This window comes from Syngnathus scovelli, chromosome 8 (genome assembly GCF_024217435.2).
Source record: "Syngnathus scovelli strain Florida chromosome 8, RoL_Ssco_1.2, whole genome shotgun sequence".
Taxonomy (NCBI): Eukaryota; Metazoa; Chordata; class Actinopteri; order Syngnathiformes; family Syngnathidae; genus Syngnathus; species Syngnathus scovelli.
The window spans coordinates 8305477-8328130 of NC_090854.1; the positions used below are offsets into that span (position 1 = coordinate 8305477).

At 42.1% G+C, this 22654-nt stretch overlaps 1 protein-coding gene and 1 long non-coding RNA gene across 8 annotated transcripts in view; one reads left to right on the forward strand and one right to left on the reverse strand.

Moving 5' to 3' along the window:
- Positions 1–22654, forward strand: part of LOC125973587 (uncharacterized) — a 95411-nt gene that overhangs the window by 69836 nt on the left and 2921 nt on the right. For 3 of the 4 annotated variants that reach the window (XR_007483216.2, XR_007483214.2, XR_007483201.1), the window contains 2 exons: positions 9329–9443; positions 10505–10760. This is a non-coding gene — a long non-coding RNA (uncharacterized lncRNA). Of the gene's footprint in view, positions 1–9328; positions 9444–10504; positions 10761–22654 lie in introns of those variants that run through there. The other variant, XR_011087174.1, reaches the window with a different exon arrangement.
- Positions 11509–22654, reverse strand: part of fign (fidgetin) — a 51027-nt gene continuing 39881 nt past the window's right edge. For all 4 annotated transcript variants that reach the window (XM_049727861.2, XM_049727860.2, XM_049727862.2 and 1 more), the window contains one exon: positions 11509–17771. In XM_049727861.2, coding sequence (XP_049583818.1) covers positions 15541–17771 — 2231 coding nt within the window. In that variant the 3' untranslated portion in view covers positions 11509–15540. The remainder of the gene's footprint in view (positions 17772–22654) is intronic.

Genomic DNA, 22654 nt, shown 5'->3' on the forward strand with positions numbered 1-22654 from the left:
TAGTTCATTTTACAGCTAAATATCTATTTTACAAATGTCGCCGTACACTCAGGCTCGCCGCCCTGTCTCGCTCGCAAAGGGCCCTGCGAATTACACCAGTGTGTGTGTGTGTGTGGGGGGGGGGTCAAAACAGGCGTCACTGGCGGCTGTTGGCAAAAAGATCAATATTTGTACACAAATAAATGGGAGCAAGGTGGAGAGTATATTGTGTTTGTAAAGAAGCAGGCCTTGATTACTTTGAAGTGAAGAAGAAATGGTGTGGGGGTGTGGGGGCAGGAATTCAGTGATTGTCATTAGAAAAAGAGAAAGAATTCTAATGTAATAGCACACCTAAGTAAAACAGCAGACACAACAAAAAAAACATTTTTAAATTGAGGTGACCAGAATGAGTTCATGATATCGCCATGGCAACCTCTAATTACCAACGTTATAATGGTGGATTCACCACGATGTGTTAAAAATGTATCAAAAGACACGTTATAGCTTGTCGCTTTTGTTAGCATATAAAAAAAATCATATTTATTGTAGTCGCATGCAAATACACTACTTTTTACTTCATTTTAGGGGCGTAACGATGAATCGATTAATTGGCAACTAATCAATGAACAAATAAATCAATTGTTTTACCTTATTAAATTTACAATTATCCAAATTCTTGGAATGTCAGCTTCTCGAGAGTATACAATTCCAATTTCCAAAGCGATCCGATTAATTGACGATTCACACCATCGTTATTTGCGCGACTTAAATTTTGGTCGTGATGGTGAGGACAAGTTTTGGGACTAACATCGGGATCGTCCGCTCGCTTCATTTGTGTAATGGCGCAAAGTGGATGTAATCATCTTTCACGTGTAACTGATCTTACTCTGTGAATTAATACATGACACGTTCATCCCATTTTCCATCTGCACTGGCGCTGACAGCCGTGCGCCTGCCTCTGCTTTTAATCTCGAAACAGTTTCGGGGTATGATTCGCTCTCCTCTGTCACTTGGCTCCGGCCGAGAATTCATTTTCAGTGGGTCAACTGTTTCAGAATGTCATCTTTGACAGGACGCAGCCAGCGCAATGAATACCAGAGAAGACATGGGCTGCTTTTTTTTTTTTTCCTAGCCAGTCACACGATCTCCATGCACAACAAGTCTCACAGTGTACATGTTAAAATCAATACTTAATCAAAACACTCCTCACTCATGAATAACAACAACAGAAGTGTTAAAAATGGTATTGGGGGGGGGGGGGGCTGCCACAGTCAACTAATGAAGGTTATGTAGCATGGCAGAATTCCGTAATTGCAGCGCTCACGTGAGGTATTAGACGGGATGTGGCTAATGGAAAACAATCACATTGAACATGGCTCCTTGCTTGGAGCTGCTCAATAAGTGAGCAGCAGGCTGGCTCATAGCGAGCGGGAGGTGGCCATGCGGAGGGGGTGGGGGGGTTTAATGTGATCGGACTATAACAGACAATCTATTTACAGTGTGCTCTGGGGAGCTAATAAACAAATGTTGAGTAATTTCAGCCAGCAGTAATTACCCTTGCAGCTGACAAGGAGAGCGCACCACTCTCTCCTTCACCTCCGCCTCGGTCCGGGAGGTGCGCGGCGGCTCCTCCGTGCGCGCCTCTGACTTGTGGCCGGCAGCCAGCCGTCAAAAAGCAGAGCCGGAAACATAACAAATGGTTAAATGCGCGGGATTTGCCAGTCGGCTGCAAAGTGTTTGAACATTTCCCCCCCACATAATCCAATTAAACGGAAACTCAGGCAGCACAAGTTGAACTGCCTTTATGCTAATTAATATGCGCGCACATCTTGGCTCCCTTCAGCCACATGCTTTTGAACTCTAACCCCATTTATAAATCAGCGGAAAGCAAAGAACAAATATTAAGTTGGGGTGGGGGGGGAGAAATTACGCTGCGGTTTGGATAGGCAAAGAGGGGCCGCCGACATCTTTATCCGAGCGGCTCAGCCGTGATCCTTCAGCTTCGCTCAAATAGATTTTTATGCAAATATGTGCCTATCGATCGTCGCGCCTTTCCTTGCTCCCAACGGGTCGCAGAGGACCTCATTTAATTAGTTAGAGGTAATCATTACAATATAATCAGTGTTTGCATCAGGAAATAAATGACGAGAGACGCACGTGTTTCTGTTTGGATGCTTTCTAGTAACGGCGATTTTTTTTTAGTTAGGTGTTTTGATTTTTTGATTGTGATTTAATATGCAATCAGATTTTACCCATGAATATGGAAGATAGCATGGTAAGCCGGCGACGGCCTAGGGAATGAAGACGCGGGTTCTGTTTTCCCACTAATGTGCGCCGGGAAGCGTCACGGTTCTGCTCTGTAGCAGTTTCCAGCGCATTAGCCTCACTCCGGCCGGCCGTCCATTCGCCTGTCCCCCCCCGCTCCCCCGTCTTCCCCTGACCAGCATGGCACAAACAATGCCACACATCACGTCCCCGCATCCTCCCCAGAATAACAAGGAGGGGAGTGCAGGGAGTGCACGGGCGTGAGGGGCCGACAGACGGACGCTGAGCCGGCCTGTCCCTTGCACTCAGACGGGCAGATGTCCCTCTTTCCCATGCAGCGTGGCCGGCTGCTGACCGGCCGGGCGGACGCTGAAATGAAGAAACTTGAGAGCTCCTCGGGGGGGTGAGCTGGTCATTTGATGTCCAGCACCGGGGTAGGGTGAGATACTGAATGAGCTGAGGGGGGAGGGAGGGAGGGAGGGAGGGAGGTAGCCGCTGCAGTCTGTCACAAAAGGCCAGGCTTGACGGCTGGGAAGGAGGGGAAAATACTGAGCTCAGGCAGATCATCAGCATCATCCATTCTTTTTTGTGATTGTGGAGCTTGAGTAGCCTGAGAAAAAAACAAAGGATTGGGCGTCACTATATACAAAACTCGATGGTGTTGAACGGCAACTTACTGTCATCGGGATGCATCTGAATTTGTGATTTTAAAAGTGGCACGATACAGACAAAATTATTGGGACACATGGCTTGGAAAATGGAAGAAACTACTAAATGCTTCTACCAAGCCAAGCCAAAGTAGCACATGAACTCACTCATGTTCGATTAGGGTTGAGATTCTTTGTGTTCAGCGTCTCCCATTGAAATTGAATGGGGATTTTTTTTTTTCCGGAGAGCCTTGCGCCACTATTATTGCTTACCTGCTCCAGATTGAGCGCAGCAGCCAGTGACGAGTCCGCCGTCGACTAGATACAGCTTGAGGTTCAACCACCCCAGCGTGAATGTTGTCATTAATAAGCGGCCATGCATCACACGTCCGTCCCCTCGTCTCCCTGGTGACAAAAGCCGGCGGTCACCAGACGTCGGAAACCGCCGGGCGCTAGTTTCCGTTTTTCTGAGGGACGACGGTGGCCGTTACGTGTCCGCGTGCGTGGACGAGGTGCTCGGGGGTCCATAAGCCATCGCTACGTAGCTTTCATCTTGGAGGAGATTTGGAGAGGTTTCAGACCACAGAGACTTCTTAATTCTCACTAATTCATTTGTGTTCCAGATTCCCTGGGCCCGGGATAACCTGAGAATGATAATGAACCCGCAAGGGGAGTGCACGGTCCCTTGCCTTTGAATGTGCTCGGAATAGATTCACATAATCTTTACCGCTCAATCGTTTCTGGAGAAGACTCTTATTAAGGGTGATTTTTTTTGTTTTTTTTGTCTTGAGGTGTCCTGTGAGTTGGAAAGCTTTAACTTTGTCTGCCCGACACATGCAATATTGATGTAACCACGAGAAAAGAGGTGGGAGCATGTTTTTTTATTTGAAAATCAGACTTTATAATGAATATTTATCTGAGAGCAGGACAAAGAACATCGATCAATAAACTCCACTTACCAGCTTCTGGGAAATTGAGCGTCATCCAAACAATATATTATCATCACAAATGAGAATGCGTGCTATTTACATTTATGGATTCAAATGACGCACCTGGAAAAAGTCATTAGGCGCAACCTCTAAAGATTCAGTTTATATCAGACGATTAATAAGCAGATTAACATTTAGCATTAGCTTCTGATAACCAGCCCATGCTAAGCGAATAATAAAAACAAACAAACTTTGTTGAAAAGTCCATAATGATTCTAATGGTAAGCCAAAGTCGAACACAAGAACTGTGATGCAGACGTACTACCCATGCTAACCGTGGTAACGGCGAGCTCACACCGTGCAGAGTTTTTATTCTTCCTCAAATGGGGGACTTTACAGCTTCTACTGTATTGTTGGCATTAAATCAGTCAAGCAGTACAGTGGCCGTCAAATTGCTGACAATTTTACAACGGTTGTCCCTTGTTGACTTATCCTCAGTCACTCTTTTCTTCCTTTGAGGGATTTTCTGGAGGTTTACAGGTCTGACGGGTAGACCGCCAACTCCTGTGTGAGAAAAGCCGCCTTGCTTCACGGCCGGGCTCATCTTTGGTCAAACAGAAGTCAGCTTAATTCGGGGGGTCTGCCTCTGGGAATTTCAAAGGAGAAAAAGCTTTGAGTGACGCCGAGCTTGAGCTCCCTGATGTTGGTGAGATGAATGAAAGCGAGGTCTAGAGGCGAGAGGCCTTCTCACACTCCCACATCAGTGGAGGTCTTTTAAGATCTCATCAAGATAATTATAGAGAGCTCGCCGGAATACACGATGCTTCGGACGAGTCAGGGATGGACGGTGTAGAATGGCGGTCACCAACATGATGCAAAAAAAAAATAAAAAATCATTAATGATAAGACATTATGATTTCCTCTGAATATTGTCTATGAAACCTTTGGAAAATTTATGATTTTCAAAACTTTGTGGAAGTGAGGAGCATGGTCCAATATAAAACATTTTCTTGACCAAGAAATGGAACAATCTTAATCATAACATTCAGGCATCTACAGAAATTGGCATGAATGAAGGTGTTCGGTTTGGTTCTGATCCAATGTCGGATTTTTTTTGTTTTACAAACCTTTTGACTTTTGCAAGAAAGACTCGAGAGTAGAAATCATCACGAAAATATTCCACCACCTGCGATTGGCTGGCGACCAGTCCGTTGTGTAACTCCGGCTCCAGTTCACCTCCTGAGGACAAAATGCAAAAAAAAAAACAAAAAAAAACCTTCAAGAATAAAATGAATGAAAAAAAAGGGCAACCATGAGAAAAGGCTGTAAGAAACAAAACCAACAAACATTTGATTCCTTCCTACTTATTGTGCTTTTGGACAGCACATTCTCGTCTAGCCTTGAAGAAGAAAATAATTTCATATAGAATTCAATCATTTTTTTTATTTTTTTTTACATGAGGACAATTGTGACATGCGAGTTGTTTATGAACTAGAAAAGAAAGATCCCCTCCAAGAAGTGTTATCAGCGCGGTGGTTGTTGCGACGCGTACCAACAAGCTCTATCTGATCCGCCGTCCCGCTCGGACACATGATTAGGTATGGCAAACAAGCCTGAAATTGATGACTCAGCCTCCGGTAACAGGCAAGTCTGTTTGTATGCTGACAGTCTCCATCAAATGGGACTTCCTTTCCCCGACAGCTCTTTGTAATCTGATTACATTTCCAGATCTGTCTTGACTCACATCTGGCAGTCAGCCATGCGAGCCAAGGCGGGTGAAGGGACACGCACACACACCGCGGCAAAGCAAGAAAACGGAAAAAAATAAAATAAAATCATTCTTGCCAGTGCGCTGGCAGCTGCACTGTTGTTGTCAGTCCAATCTGTTTTTGTGCACCTCCAGCTCGCTCACAATAACACCACGCCTTGCTGCTGATGTCATCACATTTTGACAAAGCTCTCAATTGCTTTTGACCTTGATTTAACCATCTGCTTTCTAATCTTTTATTTTCCCGTCTAACTGCAAAAACGACCCACACGTTCAAAACTGTTGCTTTTTCTTTGGCTTGCTAAACCGCCAACCCGATTTGCTAGAAAATTAAAAATGATGTCGCTGTTCATCGATCCAAGCCGACAATGTATACTGACAGACAGAACAATGAAACGCTCCTCCGAGGTACAATTAACTCGCTCAACCTTTTGCCATTCATAAAACAGAATCGTGGATGAGTAAAAAAAAAAAAAATCTAAAAATAGAAAAATAAAAATTATCTTTCGATAATTGCATTCTACTTTTTTGCCTTTTTAATCTATTAATCGTTCAGTCCCTCAAGTAAGCATTTTTGTACTTATGGTAAGGAGGCGGCCGCCCTCCTCATATATTCTCAGTCAATGTGACATTACAAAGTGTCTTGTTTCACAGATAGTGATGAATAAACAACACTGCGCTGAATATAAACCCTGGGCAGTTTGACATTTGTCTCTGATTTTCCTATCTGCGCTGGAAATGACAGTCTATGGAACATGTAAAAATGCCATGGCAGATGTGAAATCAATTTGCATTTCCCCTAGTGGCGGGATAACACGGCCCCTGTCAGGGGACTCTGCAGATCTGCCGGCGATAATGACGTTATAGAGGGCGGCGGCGGCGGCGAGGATGAAAGTGGAAAAGAGTGACGTTCTGTGTTTCCCATGATTGCCTTGACTGGGCGGCGAGCGGCCAAGGAGCGTGTGTTCGTCTATCTTTGCTCCTCTTGTTCTCTGCTGGGGGAAGGGGGGGGTGTGGGGGGGCATCTGACCAGTCAGCTCTTGCCTCCCTCACAGATGCTAGTTTATATTTTTGGGTCCCCTTTAACTAATTAATTACACATACTCAAATGAAGCTGCTAAATTTGCCACGACCTGCATTAGCGCTTCAAATATAACCATTAATTAGTATATATTTCATAATTAATATACTAATGAAATATCTGGTATCAAACAATTATGCAACTTTTGATGCTAACCATTAATTGCAGACGCTAATTAATTAAAGGGAGATAACTGACCCAAAGGCAAATAATTGAGAAAAAGGGGACATTTATAGTTTAGCTTGTGCGTTTATCAAGTCAAAAAAGTTTTATATTACTTTTGCGGGATTTGGAATATAGTGCTCGAGTACTAGTTTTGTCTACTCTGTCCACCTGCGTGGACGGATGTGTCATCATGTTGTTCCCGAGAAAACTAATAGCTGCTTCCTTCATACCACTTTGTGAAAATGTGGCAGGAATTACATGAAGGGGTATTTTGAAGAGGCACAACCCAGAATTATTGTGGTCCATCATTTCATGTTATTGGATCCACTTACACGAAAGATGTGAATGTGTGACCGCTTGACATTTTATACCAGAAAAAAGTTTGACCTAAAGATGAGACAAATTCGCATAACCGCCTTAGATGATGTACGAGGTGCGATTGTTTGGTTTTTATTTTGTGTTACGTAACCGTTTTTATAATTGCGACGCGATTGTGGTGATATTAAAAAACACGTAACGAGAAATTTAATGAGGAAAAAAATTATCTTCCGTTAGCAGAAAGAATAAAAAATTGGAAGTGGCAGTACGAGACAAAATGGCCGCCCCAAGAGCTGAATCAAAAGGGCTTCATTCGTATTCCGAACGCCGCGTTTTCGACAAGCTGGGGCCGCCCAGAACATATTATAGTCAAGAACATTTTCAACTTCAACATTTCCATCCGATTTCCTTCCAAATTCTCCTGAGAGGAGGTCCAAGAGTGCATTAGGACAAGGCAGTCATGTATATTACGGGGGTCACACTCGGAATATATGAAGGAGACGGGTAGATAATGAGATTTCCCGAATCTAATCAACCTTTTAAATACCTGAAGAGGCGCAGCCGTGCGTCCACGGCCTCAATAACAAGTCTCAATTTGTCCAAAACATCATTTGACGCTCGTGGCGCTAACATGCCTGCGTGGTGTGTTTTTTTTTTTTTTTTTTTGGGGGGGGGGGGGGGGTACACGGCAGGAATTACGCTTGTCCATACGGTTTGTTAGCACCGCAGAGATAAAACTTTACATGTTGCTCCCAATTAGCACGGCAGTGACCATGCGCCGTCTCCCGTGCGCTGCTTTTTCTTCTGAAGAGGGCCAATTTATGTGAAGACTCATGAGAATGTGAGAAGGGAGGGAGATATGGACTTGAGAGATAGCGTGTGTGTGCGATAGAGAGAGAGGGAGGGAGGGAGAACGGGAATGGCTTAAGCCTCCATTCTGAGCGGAGAGACAGGTCCTATTAACATTTAACAGCATTTGTGCAACTTGGTGCCGAGGTTATGATGCAAATGAGGAGAAATTAAAAGTGGCCAGAGGTTTGTCATTGATGGATTGCAGGCTGGCAGCGTTCGCACTTCCTCGTGTCCATCAGAAGAGATTACTGTGTAATTAAACCTTATTTCTGGACTCTCCGCCGCATAATTACTTTGTGAATGTAAGCGTGGTCTAAAAGCGGCGGGAAAAAACGCTTTAGCATTTAGCCGAGCGGTCACCGCCGCGCCTTGTGTCAGATATAGCCATCAGACGGGAGCAAAAGAAGTGTCACTTTTAATAAGAGGAAAAACATTACATGAAACAGAATGCTTATTATGGGGAAAAATTAGCCTTTAAAAGTCCTTTTTGGCTATTTGCATAATTTATACCACCCCACCCCCACCCCGTCATTCACGCGGGAGGGCTGCGAGCTTTGGACAATTTCCCCTCGCATTTAAATAGATTGCACATTTAAGGCTACTTAAGGAAAATTATCACTTTGCATATTTTAATTGTTACGAAGGAAGTGATTTGAGAGAGGTCCGCGGCTCATCCTCTTGAGCCGCGCGCTTTGCCAAGCCGTCTGATTTGGCTGCTCGGCGCCGCCGCTCGCCAGATAACCTCCGAGTTCACGCGCATCCACTCCAGTTTCATCAGAATGCAAATGAAGCGGAGAGCGCCGTGGCGCGCCCGTTCTTTGATATTTACAAAATAGCCACTAATAACTCCAGTGGAATTTGTTGGACGCAACTTTACTTTTCTCTTATCGCTCTCGATTTGCTTTTTAAGTCCAATAGCTGAAAGGGCACGTTAGCCAACGGCGTCTGGATGCTCCGATATGCTGGGATGTGATTAATTTAAATAAAAAAACAAAATGGAGGACTGTTAAGTAATGTTTTCACTCAAGTGTATTTTGATGTCATTCTGAAAACAGATTGACAGTGACACATGGCTTTGCATCAAAAGGGGCGGAGCCACTTCTGTGCTATTTCTACCTCCTGTTTTCTGTTGATCAAAATTTTGATCCAACAGGTGGTACAACCTCGTATAACTGTGGTTAAAAATTAGGCTGATTTTAGTCCCAGCTTTTTCTAAGAAGAAAAAGGAGCAACTTTACGTTAATAAGAGGTGACCATAGTGAGTCAAAATTTGTTCAGCATATTTTTTTTCTTTCATAACATTTTTTTTTTTTTTTTTGTCCAGGTTTGGAACTGGCAGTGGTCGGGAATCTGCATATGGGGCTTTCTTGCCTCGGGACTCAGCTGGATGTTATTGTTCGACCTGACCGAGGATGTGAACCCTGATCTCTGAGTTCAAGGTCAGTGGTGTTACTCAACATTTTCGTAGAATGTTACATTAAATTAACTTCAACCTCAGTGCACACATACACAAAAACCCACATCTGAAATGCTGACCAGCTTCAGCCCACCCAAATCCAATCTTCAACCCAAAAAGTAGAAGTAACCCAATCTGCTCAACCCAATCTGCTCAAAAACTGTCAACCATCAAACATAAACAACTTTAATTGCAGTAACACTGCAACTCTCTCAAGTGCCATCTGAGCGAACCACTTCAGCATAAAACTTGAAAATCAATTGTGCACTTACCTTAGAGACGCCAGAGGTGGTTCTCTTCATTCTTCTCCTTTTGCTTTTGAAATGGACGGATGGCAGTGAGCACTTTTTTTTTTTTAACCTGTCTGATGGCAATGGTTAGTATCAAATGACATTAATTTGTGCAACGTTTCTCATACGTACGTGATATTTAAGGTACAATCTTTACTCAGATGCTTCCTTCTTTGTTCAGTAAATGCCAGCCTGTAGCATCGTGCATGAGATCAGCGAATGCACAAAGAGACCAACCTCCCCCCCTCCAGCTCATTATGATGTTTTAATTAACATGACATAACATTTAAAGAGCCGGATGTTTTTATGTCTTTGCCTGAAATATCATTATTGACTTGCCTCTTTCAGACCATACAGACACTGTGTTTTTCATCCAAAGTCATAAAACCATAATTGGGAAATCTATTAAGTGGCTTTAAACAACATTTATAGGCGGTGCCGTTATGGTGGTTAACGTGTAAAACTGCCATTAGGCTCCGAGATGAAATGCGGTTATTCCCTATCAGTGCTTTATTTGCTAATAATAATAATAATAATAACAATGAGCCAGCCTTATATGGGATTAATTGGATTTATTTTTTTTATTTTATTTTATTTTTTTAGATCTACAGTGTGACATTATGTTGGTTATTTCTTAGGATGAGAGTTTAATTTGTTCTCTGACCACGCCTTAACTTAAAACACTCTAATGAAATTAATTTTCCAACAACAACAAAAAATTATATTGTAATGAAGTCTGTCTTTGTAATTATAGAATCTTGTGATGTGCATGACTTGGCCACCGGGAGGCACTATGATACAGTCACGAAGGCACAAGCAAAGAAGACTTTCACAACTACTGGAAGTCAGTAGTTTTGTTTTACAGATTACAACAATTTTGACTTCTTAAATGTCGACACCATTTTCTTTAAGAAAAAAAAAAGCATCAGATGTTCAGGAAAAAAATGAGACATTTTTATTTAGTATTTCAAAAGCCTCCATAAAATTAAAATACATTTAAAGTCACTGTACTATGGCAATACATACACACGTATAAACATGTATGTGGTGCTTTTGATGTACTGTAGGCCATAAGCAAATGTACAATAGGTACAGCTATGTGCAAGTTATTTGTACTGTACATAGATAAGAAAAGTCCAAAGCCCCCCCCCCCCCCCCCTTCCCCCCTCCCCTCTCTGTGCACACTTGGAAATTGGCACACCCAAATACACGGACTGACATGACAATAGTTCACATTGAAATTTGTTTTTTTTCTTTGGGTGGGGAAATACATCTTTCACTCTTTAGAAGGGAATGAATCCAATTTTGCTTTCTTTCGCCCATCATTGCAGTCGTCAGTGTAAATAAAGACAGTCTTTACGAGGTAGACTGTTCAGTTTCAAGGGCATATATTTTTTCTTTTTTTGTGTGTGTGTTGCTGTTTTTCCATCCTTTTTTTCCCCCAACAAATGCACGTAAAAAAAAAGACCTACAGACTACATCTACAACATGTAGCGATATGAGGTAGCAATGCAGATAAAGAAAGATTACCAACTACATAACACAGAGAAGTCAAAATAGGAAGCGAGCCAAAAGACAAAAAAAAAAAGAGAGACAGGCAACGAAAAAGAAAGGAAAAAAAAAATCATCAGCGTGAGGATTGATGTGCTTATCAAAGATTCTGCTCAAGTATCGCCGGTGACCACGGGCCCTTCCCGGCGCGTCACCCTTAATAATGAATGACAAATTATAATTGCAACATTGACAGCAGGTGAAAAACACACACGATCCATTTGAATAAACGCGAAACTGATCTGACTGTCCTCGTTTGACAAGTGCTAACAATTAAAGCCACACAAATTTGGCTCCTTAGCCTTGTGCCATACTTGAGAAATATTTTCAAAAAAGCTCTTAAGGGCTTCTTGTCGCCTCCTCGTCAAATGAAATAAATGTAAATTGCCAGGTAACGGTACAAGATTGGTTGTGAGGCATTTTCTCAACAATGATTGGACTGTACGTTAAATCCAACAAAATGTGACATAAACTGAGAGATTGAGTCCATTTCAAAATATCAACATGTTCAACATGTTGTGTTGAGCTTTCACACTGTCCCAAAAAAAGTGGTTTTACTTTGGCCTCAATCAAGAAAAGTGCAATTATTCATTACATTGTACTTTTGTCATTGTTTTTTTCTGGTCAGGGAAACCCAATTAGCAAAAGAGAGTTAGAGCTGAAAAGAAATAAAAAATAATAATAAAAAAACTCTTACAAGGGTTACGTTTCAATTTAATAACTATGGTCAACATTTTTTTTCCAGAGATGCAAGTAAACCTTTCAAGATTATTTTTTGAAACCAAAAATATGAAAATAATGATGAAAAAATAAAAATATCCCACAATCCTGATGTGATAGATGAAAGTAAAGAATTTTTAAAATCAATGTTAAAAATGACAATTTATCTCTGATAAAAAAAAAAAAAAAAAAGTTGACCAATTGACCAGTGTAATACACTATCCAGTCGCAGTAAGACCCCTAAAAATATTTATGAAAACATTTTGGAAAAATTGTGGATCCTTGTTAAAATAATTCATGAATAACAGAAGTGAAATACACAAAGTAATACACATTCTACTCAGGTAAATAAAAAAACAAAAAAAAGAAAAATACAATCCCCATGATTGCCAACACAGAGGGCGCAGAGACGAAACACCATCTGGACTATTTTGTGCATTTCAGAATGTGTCACAATGCACAATATAAAACCACAAATAGGGATCACTAACTTCGGACCTTCTTACAGTATTTTGCATTATGAGATTCAATACAAGACCTTGAAGAACCTCTATTGGATTTCATGCCATTTTTTTTTCATGATCTCCATCAAAACTGAGCTCTTGTATAGAATCTCATTAAGGCATAATGACAGAAAGTGAAGTTATGCTAACTGTAAATAATGAAAACACAACAACAACGGGACCTCTTTAAAATCAAGTTTAGTGCAACAAAACGAGTGCTATCTACTTGAGTGCTCTTTTTTTTTTTTTAAATCACTGTGCGAGTGTTTGGTGCTGTTTCAGGCCAAAAGACATCATACATTCAAATGTGCCAAACTCACTTGTCAAACGTGTTCTTTCTTTTAACGCCCAAAAACCTTGCTGGGATTGTGTACCGATTAATAACAACAAATAGGTATAAATAAATGTCTAAAAATAACACTTTGTCACATCTTGCCACTTGCCCTCAAGTCAAAGGAGTGCCACTCAACTCATGGATGTTACAGTTATAGACTGAGACAATGTCACAGCACGTCTTGCGTAAACATTCGGATTTTTTTTTTTTGCTTTCAAAGTCACCAAGCTGTTTAAAGTGGAATTAGAATGACATTTTGTGATATCATGAGGACTGAGCATTATCAGTGGTATTCCCCTATTTACTCAATTACAAATTCAGTTAGGCCATATTTTAAAATGTAGCCGGACCGTAGGCGCCGATAATTGAATAGCATTGCTTCATACAATGGCTATAAAAAGTCTACACACCCATGATCAAATGCCACGTTTTTATAATTTCAAAAAAATAAGAATTAATCATTTCAAAACTTTTACCGCAACTGAGAATGTGTCCAGCAGCTCATCTTTTCGAAGGGTAGTGAAAATCTTAAAATTCTAAACCCAACCACATCTCAGATACAAGAGGGTGTGTATACTTGTGCAACTACATCACCTCAGTTATTTTTTACACACCAAAAAAGCATCAGAGACCTGCCATTTGAACAGAAATGTGTAGACTTTTTATACCCCATGTATGTCGCACATAGCCAAAAAATTAAATAAAATTCTTTCCAAACATTTGCTGTCATCACATCGTTGTCTTTCAGAGATAACTAACAAACTGAGGTAGAAAAGCAACTGAGGAGATACATAATCCTTCGTTTTCATTAATGATAAAACAGCAGCAGGATGGAATGAAATAGCTCCAGGCAGTTTTTTCTCGCTCAACCCCAAGATGTTTGTCTGCACCTTTTTCAAATTCTACGAGGCTCTCGACGCGAGATGTACAGCTGAGCCTCCGAACGGGGCAACTCAAAGAGCAGAATCGCTGCGTATGATTTTCTGTCTGATAGCGCCTTGGAAATAACTCCGGAATTAGCCGCAGGCAACTATTCCAGATAAATAACGCTTCCATTCTCTTCAAAGGCAAATCTGTAATCATAATACACCGTTCCATTTCAAGGAAACACTAAAAATCAGGCGACTATGTGTCTTGAAACAAATTTTTTTAAATGAAATATATACATTCATTGGAGAAACCATTACTGAGGTATTATAGCCGTGTGTTTTTTTTTTTTTTTTGTTTTGATACAATTTCAGATCTAAGTCTTTTTGTGGTGTGTAGTGTTGGAAATATACAATTAAGCCCAAAATTATTCCATACCCTTGTGAAAAGTTGGGGGAAAGTGTATTCTTATTTTTGGAGAGGGGTCTGATAGATGAAAATGAGATAAGAAAGTTGAATTAAATTAAACAATTACAAACAAATGAGGACAAAATATTGTAAAAGTTAGATGTTTAGGCTGTAATTAATATCATCATTGTTTTGAACATTGAGGGACCCCCAAACAATTATTTAAATTTTTTTCACATTTTTTTAAAAGAATCGTATGATGAATCGGTTGAAGGAATTTTATTCAGCTGGATATTGGAATCGGCTTAAAAAACATCATTTTACATTTTAATCTGGTAGATATTTTTTTGTGCTACAGTACAGTTGCATTATTTTCAGCTAAAATTATGTATTTTAGTACAGGGCTGACACGATTAATCAAATAATAAGTCAAAGCGAAGTTGAAGTTAGCCACAAAGCAAAAGCACGTAATTATCATTTTACACTTTGAAAAAAATATATAAAGAACAAAGGGTATGACTAATATTGGGCTTCACTGTACTTGATTACAAAACTATAATCACTTTCCTGAGTATTGAAAATATTGATAATATAACATTGGACGGTGTCATTTTACATGTAAGAGCTCAAACACTGTGAATTACAACTAACGACGATTACATAATTTATTGGTTAAAGTGAAGTCATATTGTCAAATAATATTCACCCTTTTAAGTTGTATCTACATCGGAGAAGCGGAAAAAAATACCACCTTGCTAGAATCTTATTGGACAAAAGTGAATATGTTAATGTTTGATCTTTTTTTTTTTTTTTTCTTTTTTTTTTTTTTGCAGTAACAAAATCATTTACACATACAAAATATGCCAGAAAATGAAGCTGAAATAATGTCCATAAAATTGAATTTAGCTAAAAAAATAACTGTTCACAAAGAGCACACAACAGACACAGCTGTTCTAATGGAAAAGACAAAGCAGTTTTTTGTCTCATTTTAAAGCTTTTTTTTTATTTGTTTTTTTAAACGCACTATTAGCACATGTCACCAATGAAGATTGTGAGGCAAAAAAGAAAACTTAAACCAGCACCACCTCAGGCACTTGTTAGCAACTAAATCTCAAAATCAGCAGTATAGTATAGTCATATATATGTATGTATATACAAAAAACAAGAAAGGGGGGTCAAGTGGGTATTCCTTTACAAGTCTTTGAGTCAGCACATACGTAACTCCTGCCATGTAGCAATTTATCCAATTACGGCTCGGTTCATTTTACATCTAAAGCACTCAAATGCCAAACCCTTGACTACATCAAGAGTGTCCTTTTTTTTTCGCGATTCTTCCAGCCCAGTGCATGATTTCCACGACCACCGCAAACACTTTTAAGAAATCACGCTGGAAGCGTCTCATTGATTTCATTGACTGCAACCAAACGTTTTGTTCCATTCATTGTACGTGTCAAGTTCTTTTTGTGATATGCTGGGCTGGAATTTACAAAACACATTGTCAAAGTCTTGAAAAGAGACTGGTCTCATTTGTCTGGGGTGGATACTGGATAGGTCGGAACCGGGGATGCCGTGGAGCGCGCCGACCGCCGCCTCTTGACAAAGCTGAACCACGTCCAGTCCTGAAAACCCTTCTGTCCTCTGAACCAGTAATGACATCTCTTTGTCACTAAGACAGTAGTTGTGCGGGGAGAGCACTTGGTTGATTATCTGGTGTCTTGCCGTCCCGTCGGGTAAGGGGATAAGCAACCGTTTGGTAAAGTACCTCCTCAGGGACTCCGGGATCTCTTCGGGTTTACTGGTGGAGCAGACCACAAGAACGTGGTCCTCAGCAGAAGACAAAACACCATCGAGCTGCATGAGGAGCTCGGCCTTCAGTCGACTCACCGGGCTGTCCTCGCTGAGCTGGGCCGACAGGAGTAAGTCCACCTCGCTGATGAACACCACTGCCGGTTGGCGACACCGAGCCACCAGGAAAGAAGCCTGGATGATTTTGTCTCCCTCGACCAACCACTTGGTGACCAGTGCGGAGCTGCTCAGGCGCAAGAAGGCCGCCCCGAGCTGACTGGCCATGCAGCGAGCCATCAGCGTTCTCCCCGTTCCCTGAGGTCCGAATAATAGAAGGTTACGAGGTAATGCGTGAAGTCCGCTGAACATATCTGGCCTTAAAATAGGCCATAGTATCTCCTCCTTGATGGCCGCTTTGGCCAAATCGAGTCCGGCGATGTCGCTCCAATCCACCGGCGGGCACTGCTGAAGAATTTCTGCCGTCACCATGTCCACCAGGTTGGGGTCGCTGTTCTTCAGTTGTTCCTCCGCAGCAAGGATGGACGAGGTAGGGGTACCGACATCGGGACCGGTCAGGGAATGAGGCAGGTGCTGTCTGTGCTCTTCGCTTTGTTCGCTCAAAATGGGCGAGCCAAATTTGCCATAGGTCTCGCCAGCTCGCAGATCGTCCACGGAGTTTTTGGACGATCCGAAGGACGGTGGAGTCAGAGCCCCGCTAGAGTGTATGCTGAATTTTCTTTGCTGATCAGAAGCTTTGGTCGTCTTGAATGCCAAAGAGGAGGCCTCAGCATTTCTGTCAAAGCCGTTGCCCCTGTTGGAGTCTGGAACGCTGCTGTCTGCAAGTCTGTACATGGGACTTTGAGAAGAGCGCTGCTGGTTGTAGTTGAAGTCGGCGTAGCTCGAGTCCACTTCTCCGTGTCCACTCATGTAGAAAGCTTTTCGTTTTAACGAGTTGGACCCATTACCGTTCAAAGGTGCCGGGGCGATGGGAGCGTGATTGTGGGACTGGTAGGTGTAGCTGGGCAAATTGGAAGGAGGGATGGGAGTGGGCGCCGCGATCCCGGACGGCAGATAAGCAGAAGGAGGGGGCGCTTCCCCGGGGCTATAACCAGGGCCGACAGACGTTTGAGAGGGATACCCTGTTGGCGGATAATTGTAGCCAGGGAGGTTTGGAGACGCGCCATTGTAGCTCGGCACTAAGGCGGGGGGAGGAGGCGGCGGCGGCGGGGGTTGCAGGAGCCCGGCGCTGTGCAAAGGAGAGGGATGCGGCGAAGGGAGGGCCGGGGTGGTCTGGCCGCTGTAGCTGGAATGCAGGTAGGAGCCGTTGTAGCCGGCGCTGTATTCCTGAGAGGAAAGACTCGAGTGGAGAGTCGTAGCCGCGTGGCTCCCGCAGTTACTGCTGGAATAGTTGGGCTCGGACAAGCTGCTCGCCACCCCCGGGGAGCTGCCTATGCTGGCTGACGCATCTGTAGGGGGTAGGGCAGCTGTCATTCCAGCTTTGCTCACAGATATAACATCTGGAGCACAGTTCATGGGGTAAATCCCCTCCTGCCAGGGCTCATTCTCTGACTTGCGTCCGTTCAAGAGTCCGCCGGTGACTTCCGAGTAGGAACAGAGGAGGGCTCTTTCGTTGGGGCCTTCGAGGATCCCGGAGTACTTCTCGGCGTACTTCTTAAGCAGGTTGGAGGCGGTGAGTGCCGAGATATCGTCGTTTGCCCACGCGTACTGGTACGTTCGCTGTAAGTGTCCCCGGTAGGCCTCTACTTTGTGCGCTGGAGAGCGGGTAGTGGATGAGATGTCAAAGTGTTGTTCTGCCCATTGTGTGTGCTCTGGGGTCCACTGCATCTTTAGACCTGGGTATTACGCATAAGGGAAACACATGTCAAAAGAAGCCAACCAATGAACCAAAATGTCAAAAATGCTCTAGAGGGCAAATGTTTTGCATTGGACAGCAACTGGACCATTCATTTTTTTTAATCCCATTTAAGCTCCAAACAGGGTTCCTTGCCCGATAAAGGGTTAAATACCGTCAGAGCGGCCGACAAACAACACGACAGTAAGACAACATTCATTGATGAGGATGTGAGAGACAGCCTTGCGCTGTAATCCACCCGACGCGGAGCAGAATGACACCGGCGGACACCGAGGGTCAGTCCATAATCCAACTCTCATCTGAAGCATTCGGAGACAGTTTCAAATCTGCTTGGAGGAGCGCAGCAAAGCAATCTTCCTTGGCAGCGCTCCGTTGCTTTCATCACACAAACCCCTCAGCCCAGCAGGAATTACATCCACATCAAGTCTGCCCACTGCTTCCCATCCAGAGCGAGGCAGGGTGAAAGAAGGGAAAAAAAAAAAACACATGCTTGACTGCGAGCGTCTCCCGGCCTATTCAGCCTTGAGATGTGAATGACATCAAGGATGGAGTTAAACCCCGACGTCAATGCGCAAATAAATGTTTTCATGCATGTGGTAATTTTGGGGATTTTGTTGAGAGATTACCAGATGAATGTTTAATAGACAGCTGCTCAAAAACAAGCAATGAGGGACGAGCCGATGTATTTCCAAATGCAACGATTGCGCCTCGGCCGAGCAGGTATTGCAGTGCGGCGTCGGGGTATTGCAGTATTTGCAGCGCGTCCTTTTCACATGATTTAAGAAGCAGCGGGCAGCTGCAGCTCCGGGGCGCAGCCGTTATTGTCTGCAAAGAAAAAGGGATGATTCCCTTCCCCGTCTGACTCCATCTCCATCATTGGCCCACCCACCACACCAGGCGCTAATTAGCAGGATTACACCGCACTAATTGCGTTAATTTACAAGGTTTTAGTCAAAGAGATCCATGCTATGCCTTACATGCTTGTCAAGCATCCAAGCTAATGATGAAAGGGAAGAAAAGGCAACAAAAAAACAAAAAAGCCTGGCAGACAAATTTAGGCACAACCTACTGAGAGGAGGACACATTTTAAAATACATATGTAACACCTGTAGCCGATTCACTGAATAATCGTATTTTTAAACATAAATAAATGTTCTTATTTTCATTATTTTATTCATAATCAGGACAAGATTTGAAAAGAAAAGAAAATTTCCATTTATGATTCTGTTCTTTGTTTGTTTTGTAACACGTAAGAAAAACAGCAAAAATGTTGACAATCGTTTTCCAAAGTAAAAGTAAAAAACAATCTGCAGATTGTAAAAAAATCTGCTTTTATGGATGATGACAGAAATCCAAGAGTACTTATTATTTTGATCATTTCAAATTAATTTCAATTGATTAACAATCAAAATATTTATCGATCAATTGGATACTCAATGTCAATTTTATCCATGATATATGATATAACCAACTATTTTTGCACTTTTTTGAGCCGAATTACATTTGCATCAAGTTGGACAACTACCATGGCCAGAAAACTGCAACACAATTTATCGTGAGCCATATCTACTTAAAGTACGAAACACTTCAATAAACACTTCAATTATATTCCGTATTGCAGGGTAATGATTTCAAACAGCAGAAACAAGTCATTTCATCTCCAAGTGTTGTTGGCTGCAAAACCCTCCAGATTGAAACATTTCTGCCATCATCCACTTCAAGTAAATGCTCGGCACGCTTTTGGCCAATTCTCTATGTATGCGTACATCTGCATCGATGTAAATATTATCTTCTCCACTGCTTTGATAGGTTTCGAGAGTTTATCTCAAGGCGGGTTATCCTGGCGCTAGCCCAAAAATTCTTGCATTTTTCCTAATAGTTTCAAATGTTCTCCCACATATGAGGCGGAATCCGGAATCTTGGCACTCGGTGAACCGAGAGACTCGGCGATAGATTTGGTCAAAATCGCTCATTACCACTCAAGCCGCATTTTGTCGATAGCAAAATTGCAACGGGGGGCTTATTGAGTGCGATTCCTCTGTTATTGTTAATGGCCTCTGAACAATGTGCCACTTAGGGCAATCAAAGAGGTGCTACTTGCAAAGTGTGCTTGTCATCCACAAGCATCCAGTTTTTCACATAATGAACCATCCAAGATGATTACCTGAAGCAAGCACACTGTACAACACAAAGGCTTTTTGATTGGTGGCGCAACATGACATTGAAAACAGATTTCATGTCCGGGTGCGATAGGCAAAATGACTTGATTCATAACAGAAAAAGTAGTTCATTAAGTCTACTATTTTACACACAGTGTTTCTTTAGATGTAAAATGTAGAACTTTACACAGATGCACAAAAAGCCTAGAGTGCATATTTATTTTAATTATTTTATTTATAAGAATAATGCATTTTCTAGATGTTTACCACTAACCAGGGCATTGGGGTGAAAACTATGGCCCACGGCCCATTTGTGGTCCGTCGTCGATTTTTAAGTGGCCCACGTTATGTACAAAAATTTTCATCTGCTGCTAGTACATTTGTTTTATAGCAAATGAACTATTAAAAATGAAGGAAGTTATGTTTTTCTTCATAACATATGGCCAATAAAGGAAAATTAGTTAATTTCCAGCGAAACACCGATTTATGACGCACTCAATATGCTTCATCTACTGTATTTAAAAGTACAATATTTCAAAGCAGAGGTCAAGAGATTTAGAAGCGAAGTGAAAGAGCGTACTGTGCAAGAATACGATTTTTGAAAAAAAATAAAGATCTTAATTGCTCTGTTTTGAATCTGTTTCCATTCATCTTACTATGGATAGCAGATACACACCAAAAAAAAATGCTTTTAGACACATTTTGATGCGACTGGCTCTCTGCATAGAATGTCCACTTGAACATCCGCAGGTTCTTTTGTTTTATGTGAGGCGCTATAATTAGATTCAACTTATGGAATTATTGCAGATAGCCTGAGGGCTTCCAGATCAAATTCCACTGATCAGCCTGCATCAAACGCAGCCTTTGTTAGCCAATCCTGGTTGACCATTTCAAATGTGTACATATTCATTTAAATGCATATTTCATCCTCTCAGGACTAAATCGAAAGCAGTTTTCCGTAAAAAAAAAAAAAAAAAAAGGCAGAAAGGTTTCATTTGAAAACAGCCACCGGTGGATCAAAACACGCATTTGACACTGCGATGACACGCTGATATGCGACGCTACGCTGTTTAATTTCAGGTTCAGTGATCAGCATGGATGAAACAGAAATGTTGACCTTTTTGGGAACTATTAATCTGGTCGCCGGCACCGTTTTTTAAGCAAACAAGAATGGGCCTCCACTCTGTCCATCCAATTTCCCAGTGTGTAAATTGGACCGCCGCTTGGACAATTCTCTATTCATTACAGTCCGGCTGAAAGGAAGCACCGAGGTGGCAGCGCCGTTTTCTTTTCCTTTTTCTGTGTGTGTCTGGGGGAGGGGGGGAAGCGCACGGAGAGGTGTACTTTCCTTCCTCTGTTTTTGGCTTGGGGGAAGGGAGCATTGAGGGAGATGGGGGAGAGGGAAAGCTGTCATAATTGAAACGTGGCCTAATCAGTGTCATTACCATTTTTACCAATTTGCACCACCCAAGATGCTTATTAGGTAACTGTGTTTAATAAGCGCCTCTTTAGAAAACTAACTGTAATGAGCTCTTTAAAGTCAGACTGGAGCGTGATTATGCACTAGAAGCCAAAGCAGACTTGGCTGTGTGCAAAAAAAATAAAATAAATAAAAATTCCACGTTTAGTGGCGCACAATGTCATTATTAAGCCGCACAAACTCTGGACTTCAGAGCGCACAATAGCCCCCAGTGAGGCAGCAGACATGCTGAGAAGTATTTATAATTACTGATCATTACAATCTTTGGATATTCATCTCGGGATGTAAACATAATTACGCGAGCTTTTGCTTTTACTCGCCGCACGCGGGCCACACTTGACAGGCCTGCAAATATTGCCGACAGACAGTAATTACACAGCCGTGGCTAAAAACAAGCTCCTATTCGCATTTACTGGCCAGATTCGAAGAACGGCTGGGGTGAGGAATTCTGAAGCGCTCTAATCACTTTCTCATTCATGCCACATATTAAGCTAAGACTACTTAAACTGAACGGATGGCTCCATGAGGCACTAATTCCAATCTTTAGATAGCGGGGTGCCATTTAACCCCTCATTTGGAAAAGAGATGTCTTCTTCATTGCGAGTATTTGCACGCCTACTGTCGGTAAATTTCACAGTCTGACCACCGCGCTGATGAATGACTCGACGTCTGAGCGCTATCAAGCACATTGATCCTAAAGGGCCGTTCTGTAGCCAGATACTGACGATAAGCATAATGACTATGACTACATCAGCTTAAGCGAGCATAACGGGCGATAGAATGGCTGGGTTCGTTCCTTTCAGAAGAATATGATTACGGAATAAATGACATATGTTGCTGCAAGATTTGTTCAATTATAAAAACTTTTTTTTTTAAATACTAGATGTATTAAACATTGTTTTGAATCCTACCCAATTCATCCTAGCATACAATATTTTTAGTCACCATCTTGAATATTGAAATAAAGTATGTAAGAGTTTACATTAATTTATTAACCAAAGGGGGACACATTTATTTCCCCCATCAAGGAAATATAGTCATATGCTCGCTTCTACATCCAAAAAAAATATTATTCTCAAGAGGGAGACAGTCGAGAAATTTGCCAACAGACCTTAGCACGTTTTTGACAACATTGGAAACAAACAATTCAAGTTGTTATTTTAACGCTATTGCCAAACAGCCGACTGCAACAGCGGCGAACGGGTCGGGTCCCCATACGGGTCC